The sequence below is a fragment of the Cnephaeus nilssonii genome, assembly GCF_951640355.1.
Source record: "Cnephaeus nilssonii genome assembly, chromosome: 20".
NCBI lineage: Eukaryota > Metazoa > Chordata > Mammalia > Chiroptera > Vespertilionidae > Cnephaeus > Cnephaeus nilssonii.
Window position 1 is genome coordinate 48169457 of NC_137091.1, and position 15633 is coordinate 48185089.

The 15633-nt window shown below is 46.1% G+C and overlaps 1 protein-coding gene across 3 annotated transcripts in view; it reads left to right on the forward strand.

Annotated features, from left to right (window-relative positions):
- The window catches only part of LOC307092389 (uncharacterized protein), a 114859-nt gene that overhangs the window by 47887 nt on the left and 51339 nt on the right, over positions 1-15633 (forward strand). Inside the window, exons 1-3 of one of the 3 annotated variants that reach the window (XM_079759690.1) lie at positions 3132-3278; positions 5691-5979; positions 9784-9910. In XM_079759690.1, the coding sequence (XP_079615816.1) occupies positions 5965-5979; positions 9784-9910 (142 nt within the window). In that variant the 5' untranslated portion in view covers positions 3132-3278; positions 5691-5964. Of the gene's footprint in view, positions 1-3131; positions 3279-5673; positions 5980-9783; positions 9911-15633 lie in introns of those variants that run through there. The other 2 variants (XM_079759691.1, XM_079759688.1) reach the window with 2 other exon arrangements.

The following is a 15633-nucleotide window of genomic DNA, read 5'->3' on the forward strand; positions in this document are numbered from 1 at the left end:
TAGGTGGACCTGAGGATATAAAGCAAATAGTGGTGTTCTTGAAGGCGGAGATTGAGCTTTCCCCCTGGGATCTTTGTATTTTGGTTGGTGATTTGTAGGACTTGGGGAAATAGGGATACAAGATGCTTCAAGATGTGTGACTTGAAATCTTTTTCCCATCTTATAGGCTGTATTTTCCCTGATGTGATAGAGTCCTTGAATTCACAGAGCATACATTTTGATGATGAGTAATTTATTTAAACTTTCTCAGTTTTTGTCTTGGTGTCATATCTCAAACTTTACTGTAAAATCCGAGGCCATGAAGATTTAACCCTATGTTTTTATCTAAGCGTTCTTACATTTAGCTCACACGTGGCTTCTTTGTTTTCACTGAATTATAATCATTTGTATTTCAGTCACCTTCCCAATGAGAGTCCCCAGCTCAAACCAAGGTTTTTGTGAGAAGGGCGTGCAGTGAACAACAAATACTTATTGTTCAAAAATCACATTCATGATATATTTCAACATTAATTATGTCATTTAAAACCCTCATTGAACCTCAGTTCTATCTCTGAACTTGCCAGTTTGTTACCAGTTAGTAATAGTTTTGAGTCAGAAACACCCTAATTGTATTCTGGAATCTCAAATGCACTTATAAAATGAGGCAAAGGGTGTTTCTCCTATCAGTGTATTTTTTTCCACCATAGCTTCCTGTGCATTTTTGCATATTAATACATCACTGCACATGTAGTCTCTTATTTCCTGGTTTGTGTAGAGATTCCAGGGCATCCATCCAGATGGGGCTCCTAAGCAATCCTTACTGACCAACCTGGCTGATAGTCCAGAGCCTACTTGCAGGCTCTAGTCCATGTGTGAATAGACACTCCTCAATGTGATCACCTCACCAAAGCCTGTGGCTGGGTTCCATGTTACTGCCTCATGCAGAGACGTGTGGTAAGGATGTTAATTTCCTTATTTGAACACAAGCAAACAGTAAACTTGGCTTTTATATGTTTACTAGAACCATTTATACCCAAAATAATTTTAAAATGGAAATATACAAGCTAATATTCATTATTCTGTTTACTGTGGAAATTCTGACTGGATTACTCTTTCTTTGTAAAATGTTTTTCAGTCTAAAAAAGTGAGTCTTCCAACGTTCCTATATTGAAGTGTTCTGGCTCTCCAGAATCTTGTTTCCTTATTCCATATGAATTGTAGAGGTGTTATTTTATAAATTACAGCCAAACTTGCCTTGAAATTTTGATACGGAATCTATTGTGTAGACACTCGGACATATTAAGGAATGCCTTTCAGTTTATTTGTATGTGCTTTCTTTAGCATTGTTGTGTCATTTTCAGTGTGTAAGTCTTTCAGCGTCTTTGTAGAATGGATTGTCTTTATGTGTTTGCTTATTATATGCGGTGTTTTCGGATGGCAATACTGAGGGGAGATATTTTATTGCTCTAAAGCAGTTATTTATTTATATAGGTTAAACATAATCCTCTAGGCTGACTTACTCTAAATTACACGTTTCTAAACAGGTCATATCTTTCTTTCTTTATGTTTAGTTAATCCTCACCTGAGGAAATTTTCCATTGATTTTATAGAGAGAATGGAAGGGAGGCAGAGATTGAGAAAAAAACATGATGTGGGAGAGACACATGGATTGCTTGCCCCCTGCAGGAACTCTGACCAGGATAGGGAACCTGCAACCAAGGTACATGCCCTTGACTGGAATCGAACCCAGGACCATCCAGTTGGCAGGCAGACACTCTATCCGCTGATCCAAACCAGCGAGGGCCATATTTTTAACCTAAATAAAGATTTATAAAACTGTAGAGAATAACTATGCTCATGAAAATACTGCAACATAGTAAAAATAAAAAATTTGCGGTACTGAGTCAACTGATAATTATTATAACTTTTAAGCTGTGTTGATTTTTACATTGTATTGGTTCCCAAATAGAAAGAAAACTATAAAAAGACATTCTACATTATCATCAATGGCCCATTAACTTTCCTTCTAGTTGTAGAACTTCGACATTTCATACAAAGATCCCAGGGGGAAAGATCAATCTCCGCCTTCATGTCCACCACTATTTGCTTTATATCCTCAGGTCCACCTACTTTGCATCCATTATGTCATTTAAAACCTTCATTGAACCTCAGTTCTATCTCTGAACTTGCAAGTTTGTTAACATTATTTAGTTACAGGGACTCCTAAATAAATAACATTAATTTCAAAATACACTCTTAGAACACAAAGGCTTCAAAGACCACAACTTACAACCAGAACATTTTTATCCCTTGAAAAATAAATAAATTAAAATCTGTTTCCCACTGTGTTGAATGGAACCTTATCTCTTCATGTGCCTAACCATGAATGGATATCTGGGTCTGTCTCTGACACCCCATCCACCTGCTTCCCTAACTCAAGCTGCCTCTCCATTCAGATGGGGGGACAGGGAGGGGCTGAGAGAGCAGGCTGCCCTTCCCCTCCCCCCCCCTCACTGAGGGTTTAAGGATCCAGGCAAGTCAGAGGCAGAAAGTTTCTGGTTTCAAACCCAGTCTGCCCGCCTTTTGAATTCTCTGTAACTTCCCTGTGAGAATGTGTTACCGGCTGTGAAGATCCTGGAAAGACACCTCCTGGGACATGTGCAGCTGAAGGGCAGGCCCGCCAGTAGCTCTCAGCACCGCCTCTGGGATCTGGAAACTTCTGTGTGAATTCCAGATGCCTCCTCCCCTCTTCATGCTTTGCCACAGCTGCCATTTACTCGCTAGCACCCCAATAAAAGACCAGCCCCTCCATCTGGGGAGCCTTGTGCCATCAGAGGGCACCTGGCCCTTTCCTCCCTTTAAAGAAGTAAAATACCCGCCCTCTCTCTGCTCCTGTCTCTTCTCTCCCTGGTGAATCCTGTCACAGCCGCGTCACCAGCCAAACCCCAACAATGACGGGGGAACTCCCCCAGGAAGGGCTGTCCCTGTGGGAGGAGGTGAGGGACCCAGGGCTGCCCCCTCGCTCCTGCCCCGCCCTCCCTCCCTCTGTCCCCGCACAGGCCCCGCCCCCACCGCGGAGCCGCTCAGCTCAGGCGCTGGCCCCGCCCATCCCGCGGGGAGGCGCATGCGCAGTTCCTGGCAGACGCGGAAGCGGCTGTGGAGGGGAAGGTGGCGGTTCCCTGAGGAGGTGTCTGTGCTTTAAAGCCGCTGCTCTCCGTCCCCTCCCCGCAGGGAAGGCTGAGGGCGCTGCGGGCGCTGAAGTCCGTGGTGAGGTCCCCGCCCCGGAGCCCCTCACAGCGGTGAGTCCGGTCCCGGGCGGCTGCGCAGTGGAGGCGCCGCGTTCCTTTGGGGGAAACTGAGGCCCGGCCCGCGGTCTCTCCGCCTGTGGCTGTGGGCCCCGCCTGCCGCGTGGTTTTCCTGCCGAAAACCATCCCCGGGGCCGCCGGTCCCCCCGCGGGGCTGGAAGTCTGGGTCAGGGGGTTCCCGCCCTTTGCGCCCCTCCCCCGCCCGGCGCTTTCCGCCCACAGAGCCCGGATGGCTCCCGGCCTGGGGGTCTGCACCCCGCCTTCCTAGGCCCCCCCATTAATAAGGGGTCTGAGTGCCCGGGGCGCACAGTGTCCATGGGGAGGGGCTCAGGGGGAAGAACGCGGTGTCCCCAGAAGAGGTGACCTGCCCGCAGGGAGGGCTTTGTGGGGGCGGGGACTGCGGGGGGCGGGGACCCGGGCTGGGGGGTCAGGAGGGGGAGGGAGAGAGACAGACACGTGGGAGGAGGAAGGGCGGTGAGGGGTCCACAGAGGGCCCATAGGGGTGTGGGAGGACTGGACGGCGATGGTGGGAGTGAGGGGGGAACTCGGGAAAGCAGCCTGAGGAGGAGGGAAGTGGGGAAATAGGGGGAGGGGAGCCCAGAGAGAGGAGGGGAGCTGAGAGGGAGAGGGTCCTGGTGAGCAGAAGTGGGGGCCGCACAGGAGGAAGGTCAGACGGAGACACTGGTTCAGAGGAGAAGAGTTGGGGAGCGAGTGCAGGGACGGAAAGGGGGGCTTAGGGAGGAGGGAGCAGAGGGGAGCAGCGCGGAGTCCCCAGCTGTGGGGAGCAGGACAGCCTGTACCGGGCAGCAGCGGGGACACGGGCGTGGGGAGGGACAGACGCGGACGTGTGTGGAGATGGAGCGATCAGAGACCAGGGGAAAGAGCACCGGAAGGGAAATAGGTTTCAGGAGGTTCATGGTCCAGGTGTAGGGACAGACAGAGAAAAGGGGGGAAAGAGCAGGGGAGGGGGGGACACAGGAAAGGACCACAGAGGAGAGAAAGGGAACAGGGAGACAGAGACAGATCCATGGACTAATGTGACCAGACATCCCGCTCTTTTACAATTTGTCCTGCGTCCCACGGCGTTTTAAAAAAGTCCCGATTTTTGGAAAGAATGCACGAGAAGCTAGGGAACGGCGGGAGAACGGGAAGGGAATATACGGTTTTCGGCGGCCATGTGGCTATTTAGCCAGTATATGAGTTTTATATTATTTTTGTTAATTTTATAATGTTAAACTTCAATAATAACAATTGTTGAGAACTGATTATCGAGAACTGCTTATCAAAGTTCGCATTGTTGATCAGTTGTTAGAATTCGACCACCATTGTTTGGACTTAATGACCAATGGCATTTTTTGGGATTGGCAACGAGGAAAACATTTTGTAACTGTCTCTCAGATGATACACATCGTACTGTGTGCTAGTAAGCTAGTTAAACAAGTGATGTCATTACAAATCAGCTATTCAGATAATTTAGGTAAGTAATTTATTTATTTCATACATACATAAATTTCCTTGAATTTAGCAGACAGTACTCGTATTATTTATATTTTGTAGTGGCGGCAAAAAGTCTAGCGCCGGCCTTGAAAGTGACACGACTTACGTTACGGCAAATTCAGAGGAAAAATAATACAAGTTAGTATTGTTATTATTTAGAAAGAAATATAGGATTAAAATAATTGTTACTTTGTAACAATCAATTTAATTTAATTTATAAACTAACAATAAAATATGTTCATGTAATTATGTACCTTACTGTGTTTTTAAGTAATATGTATATAATAATTTATAATATAATTTAAAATTATTTTTTTAGATTTTTAACATAATGAGTAAGAAAAGAGGATGCAAATTCAACGATGATCTAAGAAGTGACTTTCCTTTTATTAAAAAACCAAAAGCGATTACAATATAGACCAAAGTTTTAATCAAGAACCGGCCCCCACCCTCACCCCCCCCCCCCCCCCGGGCTGAAACCAGTTTGGCTCAGTGGATAGAGCATTGGCCTGCGGACTCAAGAGTCCCAGGTTTGATTCCGGTCAAGGGCATGTACATTGGTTGCAGGCACATCCCTGGTAGGGGGTGTGCAGGAGGCAGCTGGTCTATGTTTCTCTCTCATGGATGTTTCTAGCTCTCTATCCCTCTCCCTTCCTCTCTGTAAAAAATCAATAAAATATATATTTTTAAAAATGCCCTCAGGTGCACTTTCTCCATAGTTAGACAGCTGGTCTGGTGGGGCATCATTGGTTACTAAGGTGTCCCAGGTGATTGGAAGGTGAGGACAGGATTAGCAGGAGGCTTGCCGGATGCCTTTGTGCGATTGGGGAGCAGGGTTCAGGGGAGATAAGGGGGTGCTCTGTTTGGTTTGGGGGGTCAGGACAGCAGCTCATGTTCTCCTTTCTGTAGGAGTTTGTGGATGTCCTTGGGAGGAGAGACACATGAAGACATACACTCAACAACTCACAGTGTGGTCTCCATGTGGGAGCTCATTGTTCCTGACTCTCTCCTGTGAGCAAGGTCAGGAGGGGGTGGCCTTTTCTGCATTTTCAGGTCCTTCTGACTGTATGTGTGAGGTGAGCTGATGAGACGCTGTGCTGACGTCTTTGAAGGCACATTCTGTGACTCCTCAACATATTGTCACCTGAGAAGACAACCCAGACCCCATTAGGACCAGGACCACATGGCTGCTTCTCAGGTAAAGGATGTGTCCTGGGTCACAGGCTGTGCTTCCTTTCCCTCTGGCATCTGTGGATTTAGAACCTGCCACTTCTCATGTTGGTGCTATTCATGTTCTTTCCTTTACTTATTTAATTACTGTTTTTCTTGTGATAGTGAAAATCAGCAGTTTATATAGGTTTGTCCTTTGGCCCAGAGCCTTCTCTGCATTCATGTTATGCAGGCTTCACCAGGTCAAGAAGATTTCCCACCTTTAATTGATGACTTTCAAATATTGAAAACATCCCTCTATGACAGATCAACCTTGGAAGGCAGCCATGTCTAACATCCCTACTGGGATGGGGCCGGAGGCCTGGGTATCGGTGAAGAAGGGAGATGCAGCTTTTAGGTTCAGGTGGCTGCAGCATCAGCTCTAGAATAGGGGTAAGAAAATGCACATCTTACTGCTCAGAATAGCTCAGCGAGTTCTGAAAAGAAGAGTAAATAGAAGAGACTTGCTCACTAGATTAGTAAGAACGACTTGCTAATGTACCTTTAGCTTACAGAACATGAGAGATACACGTGGATAGACACTTGCAAAAAATTAATGTTTATTTCTGACCATGTTCACATAATGACTTGCTTATTTATGTACTAGAGGCCCGGTACACAAAAATTTGTGCATGGGGGTGGTATTCCTCAGCCCAGCCTGTCCTCTCTCACAGTCTGGGAGCCCTCAGGGGATGTCCTACTGATGGCGTAGGCCAGTGGTTGGCAAACTCATTAGTCAACAGAGCCCACTATCAACAGTACAATGATTGAAATTTCTTTTGAGAGCCAAATTTTTTTTTAATATATTTGATTTTTTACAGAGAGGAAGAGAGAGGGATAGAGAGTTAGAAACATCAATGAGAGAGAAACATCTATCAGCTGCCTCTTGCACACCCCCTACTGGGGATGTGCCCGCAACCAAGGTACATGCCCTTGACTGGAATCGAACCTGGGACCCTTGAGTCTGCAGGCCGACGCTCTATCCACTGAGCCAAACCGGTTTCGGCAAGAGAGCCAAATTTTTTAAACTTAAACTATATAGGTAGGTACATTGTTATTATAACGTAATTAGGGTACTCATAAGGTGGCCTTTGCTGAAGACTCAGAGGGCCAAAGATCCGCATGTGGCTTGCGAGCCGCAGTTTGCCGACCACTGGCTTAGGCCCTCTCCCCACTGGGAAGTCGGCCTAAGCTGCAGTCTGGCCTCCCTCTGTAGGAAGGCGCCACCCCCATCACCCACCACTGCTGCTGGCCACCGCAGCTGCCTGCCCTCAGCCCTCGTAGCCGCTGTGGCTTTGTCCAGAAGGATGTCCGAAAGGATGTTCAGCTGTCCAGTCTAATTAGGATATTATGCTTTTATTATTATAGATTTTTGCTATGATGTGTCCTTTCCTGTGCCTCAGTCACTTGGTATCCATTGTTCCAGTTCACCTGATATTCCTTTGGCTGAACTGCTCCCCTAATCGTAGAATTTATTGAGAGATGTGCACAGACCATCCAGAATCCCCCTTCTTCGTCTTAGCTTCTATTTGCTTTGAAAAATAAAAGCCTTACTTTTATTTCCTACAGATCACTTTCTTTTGACATGGGAGCTTCAACCATGAGGCCTTCTTGCTGTAAATTTTCATTATATTCTACACTCATTCATGGACATACTCAACATAATCACTTTTTATGTTTTCTAGAAAGTTTACAAGTATCTCCAATTCAGGTAAATTTCTATGATAGTAGCTCTCCACTAATGACACTCCAAAATTTCCAAATAGATTAGCGACTAAGAAACAATAAGTCCAACATATTTTCTATCATTATGTGAGTTCATCTCCTTATCTTATATAATAAAAGGCTAATATGCAAATCGACAGAACAGCAGAATGACTGGTCGCTATGACATGCACTGACCACTAGGCGGCAGACAAATCAATGCAAGAATGCTCCCCTGGTGGTCAGAGAGCCTGGCTCGTGGCTAGCAAGTGCCATGACTGTGGCGGGAGCCTTTCCTCCCTCTGCAGCAGCACTAAGGATGTCCAATTGATGGCTTAGGCCCACTCCCTGGGGAGCAGGCCTAAGCCATCAATCAGACATCCCCCGGCGGGCTCCTGGACTGCCAGAGGTCTGAGGCCAGATTGAGGGACAGCCCCCCTCCCAGTGCTGGATTTGATGCACCGGCCTCTAGTAGTTGTGTTTATAATAATCAAAGGGTATCATTTAAAGGAGGTTCATGAAATTTATGGAATCCCATAATAACCTTGATTTCATTGACAGGACAATTCTTTTTTCTATTCATTTTATATTGTAGGTAAGTTCTCATCATTGTGTCTGTCTCTACATTATTAACATTGTTTGAGCTATATTTTCTTGCATGTTTAACCTGTCTTTATTCTTCTCAGTTACAGAAACTGTTGTGAATATTTATAAGTTTTCTTTATGGGTATTGACCTGTGTTGGTTTTTATTTTATTTTATTTTTATTTATTTATTTAATATATTTTATTGATTTTTCACAGAGAGGAAGGGAGAGGGATAGAGATTTAGAAACATAGATGAGAGAGAAACATTGATCAGCTGCCTCCTGCACACCCCCTACTGGGGATGTGCCCGCAACCAAGGTACATGCCCTTGACCGGAATCGAACCTGGGACCCTTCAGTCCGCAGGCTGACGCTCCATCCACTGAGCCAAACCAGCCAGGGCGACCTGTGTTGGTTTTTAAATTGTAGATCGAGTTTGGAATAAAATTGAAGGTTTACTAGTAGCTTTAATTATATGTTTCACAAAATATTCTCCTATCAAAGGCAGAATACCGTATTTTCTGGCGTATAAGACTACTGGGCGTATAGAAGATTTTCCTGGGTTAAAAAGTCGTCTTATACGCCAGAAAATATGGTAATCTTGTTCTAAGGATACTCATAGTAAAATTTCAAATAGTATTGTGGTTCCTATGTGTTCTGTTCCATGAGAACTGTAAATTTCATTGAAAAATACTTCCACTTAAAAGTTATGTATGAAAGAAATGTAAACAAAAATAAATAAATAAATGAATAAATAAATAAAATACTCAGACTGTCAGGGGGATCACCTTGTAAGTTATATAAATAGTCTAACCACTATGCTATACATCTGAAATTACTATAATATTGATTGTCAATGGTTATTTAAAATTTTTTTCCCGTAAAAATAAATACTCAGAATGGAAAAAAAAAGTTATGTATGAATTTTTTCCTGTGTTTTCTTTGCTGTGTATTCAGAAGTATGACAAATTGTCCAGAAACCTTGGCATCAGAAGCCAAAAGTGAGCTTGTTACACATGTGGAAACACAGGCCCTATCTCAGAACCTGGACCAGAGTCTGTATTTTTAGGAACGTGCAGTCGTGGTTGACTGTGTTAGCTTCAGGCAGTAACTATGCTTCCAACTCAGCAGGACGTCTCCAGCTGAGACATACACACCACGGACCCTGAACGATGCAAACACAGCCCGCGGAAACCCATATGCCCGTGTGGATGCCCTAATGTTAAAGTTTATTTTCCTGAAAAGTAAAATCTGAACCTTGAATTTTGCGACACGTGTCATCCTGATTTGTTAGTGTTAGAAAACATATCAGAGAGTGTTACTGGGCAAAGTGATCTTATTGGGGGTTTCAGGATATTCCCCTTGGTCAAAACCTCTTCTCCTAACACGGTTTTCTTTTTTGTTTTGTTTTCCTTCATATTTTTCTTATCTCCTAACACTGTTTTCATGTTGTGTGACATTATGAATTCTTCTGGTGGCTTCGTAAATGTGTCTTTTCTTTCAGGGACCGTTGACCTTCAGGGATGTGGCCATAGATTTCTCTCAGGAGGAGTGGGAATGCCTGGACCCAGCTCAGCGGAACTTGTACCTGGATGTGATGTTGGAGAACTACAGCAACCTGGCCTCCCTGGGTGAGGATGACTTCCTTCGCGAGTTCCTCCTCCACCCATGGGTTTTGTTTCCTTTATTATTTGAACATCTCTATGGGCTTCTGCTTTCTAGGGTAGACTTTGTGATTCTTGCTCTTAGGGAACAAATGGGGGTTTTGTGGTTTAGAAAAGAAAGGCTTTGTTATATATGTGAATCAGGAACTCAGTGTTTTGAAAATTTTACTTGTTGTCTAGACTAATTAGGTTTCTGTCAGTAAACAGTATTTTGGAAAATAGTTTTCTAGAATTATCAAATATTCTACCATGTCTTCTTGCCAGTGGACAAACTGGATTGGAAATAGGAGAATCTCTATCAAAACTTACGTTACATCTATACATATAAAACTCTAAGCTACCTTTGAACCAGAACAACCAGTCTCTATGACACGCACTGACCACCAGGGGGCAGGCACTCAACACAGGAGCTGCCCCCAGCCTGCAAGTCCAGATCCCGGTCCCTCCCCGCCGGCCAGCTGGCCCCTGGGCTGGAACAGGGAACCGGGGTGAGGGGGAATATGTGGCAGTGGACGCAGACCCTTGCCTCATTTTTTAAATTATTCTTTTATCTTTTTGATGTTCTGATTTGATGTTTACATGCTTCCTTATATTCCAAATCTCTGATTTGATTCTCTGTGTCATCTATTCTACTTTATTTGTTTATTTTTATTTTTTGTTAATCCTTACCCAAGGATATTGTTCCATTGATTTTTAGAGGGAGTGCAAGGGTAGCGGGGAGACAGAAAGAGAAACACTCATGTGAGAGAGACACATCAATTGGTTGCCTCCCATATGAGCTGACCAGGGCCGGGGTTCAAGCCTGCAAGGGAGGTACATGCCCTTGACCGGAATTGAACCCAAGATCATTCATTCCTCGGGTAGATACTCTATCCCCTGAGACAAACGGATTTGGGCATTCATCTACGCTCCTTTAGATTCCCTGAAATACTTAAATGTATTTAAATTGCCGAAACCAGCTTGGCTCAGTGGATAGAGCATCGATCTGCGGACTGGGAGGTCCCGGGTTTGATTCCGGTCAAGGGCCTGTGCATTGGTTGCGGGCACATCCCCGGTGGGAGGTGTGCAGGAGGCAGCTGGTCGATGTCTCTCTCTCATCGATGTTACTGGCTCTCTATCCCTCTCCCTTCCTCTCTGTAAAAAATCAATAAAATATATATTTTTTAAAAATAAAATAAATGTATTTAAGTTAGTGGATCCTTCATTTCTGACACATATGTTTAATGGTTTCCGTGTTCTTTTTTATGCTATTAAAGTTTTCATGATGTTTCTTGAGCATCATTATAACCATTGCTTTGAACTCTGTGTCTGGTAGTTTGCTTGCCTCCATTTCTTCTGGAGATTTCTCCTTTTCTTGCTTTTCGGACCCGTTTTTTTGTCTTCCGGCTTGGCTGCATCTTTGTGTTTGTCTCTGTGTATTAGGTAGAGCTGCGCCATCGGCTGGACGTGGGAGCGTGGCTCAAGTAGGCGTTCTCTAGGGCCCAGTGTGCGCCCTCCGAGTCACTCCAGCTGGGTGCTCCAGGCCTGTGCTGTGTGTGGGTTGTGTTTTCTGTCCTGCTGTTGTTGAGCCTTGATTGCTGTTGGCACATTACTGAAGGGATCGACCCCCAGGCAGATTGACTGTGAGGACCTCCTGCAACTTGAGAAGACAAGCAGCAGTGCTGGGGCCAAGCCTCTGTAACTGAACTTGCTGATGTGGTGCTTGTGTCCACCAGTTGCCCCGTGAGTGTGTCTCCCCTGGAGGTTGTCTGGTTGTAATCCAGGGGGGTATGAAGCTGTCTAACGAATGGACTGGCTCTGGGGCCTTCAGGAGGTGTGGGCCAAGGATAGTTACCACCTGTGTCTTCCTGGGGCCACTTGATACCAGCTATAGAGCGACCTGAAAATTTATATTTCTTTTTTCTTTTTAACTATGTTTTTATTGATTTTAGACAGAGAGGAAGGGAGAAAGAGAGATAGAAAAATCATTGATCAGCTGCCTCCTGCACACCCCCTACTGTGCATGGAACGTGCAGTCCAGGCACGTGCCCTGACTGGGAATTGGACCAGCGACCTCTTGGTTCATCGGTCAGTGCTCCACCACTGAGCCACACCAGCTGGGCAATGGCTGCTGCTTGTGTTTAGCTTGGAGTTGCCCAGGAGAGGTCCAGCTGTCATCCAAAACTAGTTGCCACCAAAGCCAAGCCTCAAGCCACTTAAGAGTGACATACGGGGCACATGAAAGCCAAGTGCTGCTTTGAGGGATTTGGGGAAAGTCTGAAGCATGAGGAAAAGAGGCCATTTTTATGGAAAAGCCACTAAACAGCAAAACAGCTGGGGCGGGCCCCCAAGTTGGGTGAGAAGTTCTCCAGTAGTCAGTAGGTCAAAGCTACAGTGTTAACCAGGCTGATGGAGACGCACATGGTGGGCGCTCGCTGGCTTTGTGGGGAGGTCTCAGAAATGAACAATGTGCTCTCAGCACTTTTCTCTGACAGAAAGCTGCCCTTCCAGCTCTGGCTCTGATGACAGACAGACAGCTCAGTTTCTCCCTGTCTGTGCAGCTGATGCCCTGGTGCTAGAGCTCAGGGTGAGTGAGTCCAAGAGAAGTCCATGTGCAGGCTCTTTAAGAGGAAATCCTGCCCTAGCCAATTTGGTTCAATTGATAGAGTGTCAGGCAGTGGACTGAAAGGTCCCCATATTGATTCCGGTCAAGGGCACTTGCCCGGGTTGCAGGCTGGATTCCACAGTGAGGGGCGTGCAGAAAGTAGCCTATCAATGATTCTCTCTCATCATTGATGTTTCTATCTCTCTCTCCCCCTTTCCCTTCTTCTCTAAAATCAATTAAAATATATTAAAAAATAATAAAATAAACATTTTTTAAAAAGGAGGAAATCCTGTGACTCCAGCATCTCGCAGTCTCACACAGTCCCAGTGCACACAGGTTTTTGAGTGTTTCCTTTGTTGTGATAGTTCCCCACATTTAGTTCATGGCCTTTGTGGTTTTTGTTTATATCTGAGGGAAGTGCATGATAGGACATTCAAGTATGAGTCAGCCATATGTCTATCTCCATTAAAGTCATGTGCATGTTTGTCTGTATCCCTACCCTGGCTTTGTTCATGACTCACCTTGTTTCTTCCTCTGCTCAGGCTTTGGAGAATGGTTTCTTTGTCCTGTGTAGTTACGGACATATATTTAATATTTGTTCTTATGGATAAATTTATTTTCTTTTTATGTGAGATAAAAACTTGTTACCACTGAAGGTAGGTTTTGAAAAGTTATATAATTCTGTTTCTTTAGATGTTGTTTTTTATTTTCAATTTTGGTAAAAAACGTGACTAGAGCTGGCCTGTGTGGTTCATTTGGTTATATCGTCCTCTTGTACACTGAAAGGTCACCAGTTCATTTCCTGTTCGGGGCACGTACCTAGATGCGGGCTCAGTTGTGGTTACTGTGGATGTAGGAGGCAGAGGATCAATGCTTCTCTTTCACATTGATGTTTCTTGCTCTCTCTCCCTTTATTTCTATAAAAATTAATGAAGGTTTTTAAAAACAACAACGTGATTAAAAATCTACCATCTTTATACCATCTGTAACTGTACAGCCCAGTTGTGTTCAGTATACTCACCTTGTGCATTTGATCTCTCAAAACGTCCTTCTTGCAGAAATGTCTCAATATGCATTAAAAAACTACTTCCTCATTTGTTTTAAAAGCAAGGCCCATAACTTTTTTTGTTTGTTTTTGAGGTGAGGGACATTAGATTACTCACCTAACAGAAACCCTACAGTTTCTGTCTCTCTGTCACTTGTGCGCTTCACTTAAAAAAAATGTCCTCAAGATTTCTCTCTGTTTATCAGTTGATTATCTCTACTTCTGTTTCATGCAGAATAGTCTCCCATTGTACGTATATAGTACACTCTCTTCATTCAACTATGCATGGACCTTTGGGTTGTTTCCACCTATCTCAGGCTTTCGTGAATAACATTGTAATGGACACAGATGTGCAAATGTCTTTTGTAGTTTCTCCTGCAAATGTTTTTTTGATAAATACCTAGAAACGGGATGGCTGCATCATGGGATTATTCTGTGTAATTTTTTGACAAATGCTCCTGTGTTTTTCATACTGTTGGCATCAATTAATAATATTTCATTCAACCAAGTATAGGGTCCATTTTCTCAACAGTTTATAAAACACTTGATATACTTTGTTTCTTTTTTTAAATTTTTTATTGATTAAAGTATTACATATAGTATTCTATATGTCTCTATTTTTCCCCCCATTGACCTCTCCCCAGCCAACCCCACCCCACTATACTTTGTTTCTTTGATCCTGGTCATCCTTATTCTTCTGAAGTGAAATCTTGTGTTGTTGTGTGTGTTTTTTTATGTAGGTTACAAATGTTTTTTTTTTTTTTTTTAATTTCTTTATTGATTAAGGTGTCACATATTTGTCCTCATCCCCCCCATTCCCATCCCACACCCCTCCCCTTGGATGCCCCAACCCTCTGTTGAACTTAAGCATTGGTTAGGCTCATATGCATGCACACAAGACCTTTGGTTGATCTCTCCCCCCTCCCCCCACCCTCCCCTATCCTCCCTCTGAGGCCCGATAGTCCGATCGATGCCTCCTTGTTTCTGGTTCTGTTCTTGTTCATCAGTCTATGTTGTTCATCATTTCCCCTAGATGAGCGAAATCATGTGTCACTATAGATATACTTATAAGAATTGAATGTGCGACGAGCAATAATAGTTATGCTGACAGGCAAATGAATCAGTCTGTAGTGAGTTTCTTTCTGGACCAACAGTTCTTTTGAGACCCAATATCAATGTCCACCGGTTCCCTATGAGTACATGTCGGCACTGACCCCTCAGCTCTGGATGGTGGACAAATGGTGGTAATGCAGGTCCGACTCCCTCTGGTTTGGTCTCGGCTGGACCCAGGGGCACGGCTTCACCCGGATCCAGGGGCCCACGGCCTCACCTGTACCCGGGGCCCAGGGCTCGCCCGGACCCGGGGCCCAGGGCTCACCCGGCTCCAGGGGCCCGCGGCCTCGCCCGGACCCGGGGCCCAGGGCTCACCCGGCTCCAGGGGCCCGCGGCCTCGCCCGGACCCGGGGCCCAGGGCTCACCCGGCTCCAGGGGCCCGCGGCCTCGCCCGGACCCGGGGCCCAGGGCTCACCCGGCTCCAGGGGCCCGCGGCCTCGCCCGGACCCGGGGCCCAGGGCTCACCCGGCTCCAGGGGCCCGCGGCCTCGCCCGGACCCGGGGCCCAGGGCTCACCCGGCTCCAGGGGCCCGCGGCCTCGCCCGGACCCGGGGCCCAGGGCTCACCCGGCTCCAGGGGCCCGCGGCCTCGCCCGGACCCGGGGCCCAGGGCTCACCCGGATCCAGGGGCGCACGGCCTCGCCCAGACCCAGGATTCAGCCTCACCCGGACCCAGGGGCGCACGGCCTCGCCCAGACCCAGGATTCAGCCTCACCCGGACCCAGGGGCGCATGGCCTCGCCCGGACCCAGGGGCACGTGGCCTCACCCGGACCCGGGGCCCAGCCTCACCCTGACCCAGTTCCCAGCCTCACCCAGACCCAGGGGCACGCGGCTTCACCCGGATCCAGGACCCAGCGGGGTTTCGTCTTCTTGATCCCATTTCCTGTTGGTCAATTCCATCTCAGTAATTCCTTCGGCCATTTTCTCAGAGCTCCAGGGCAGCCGCCGC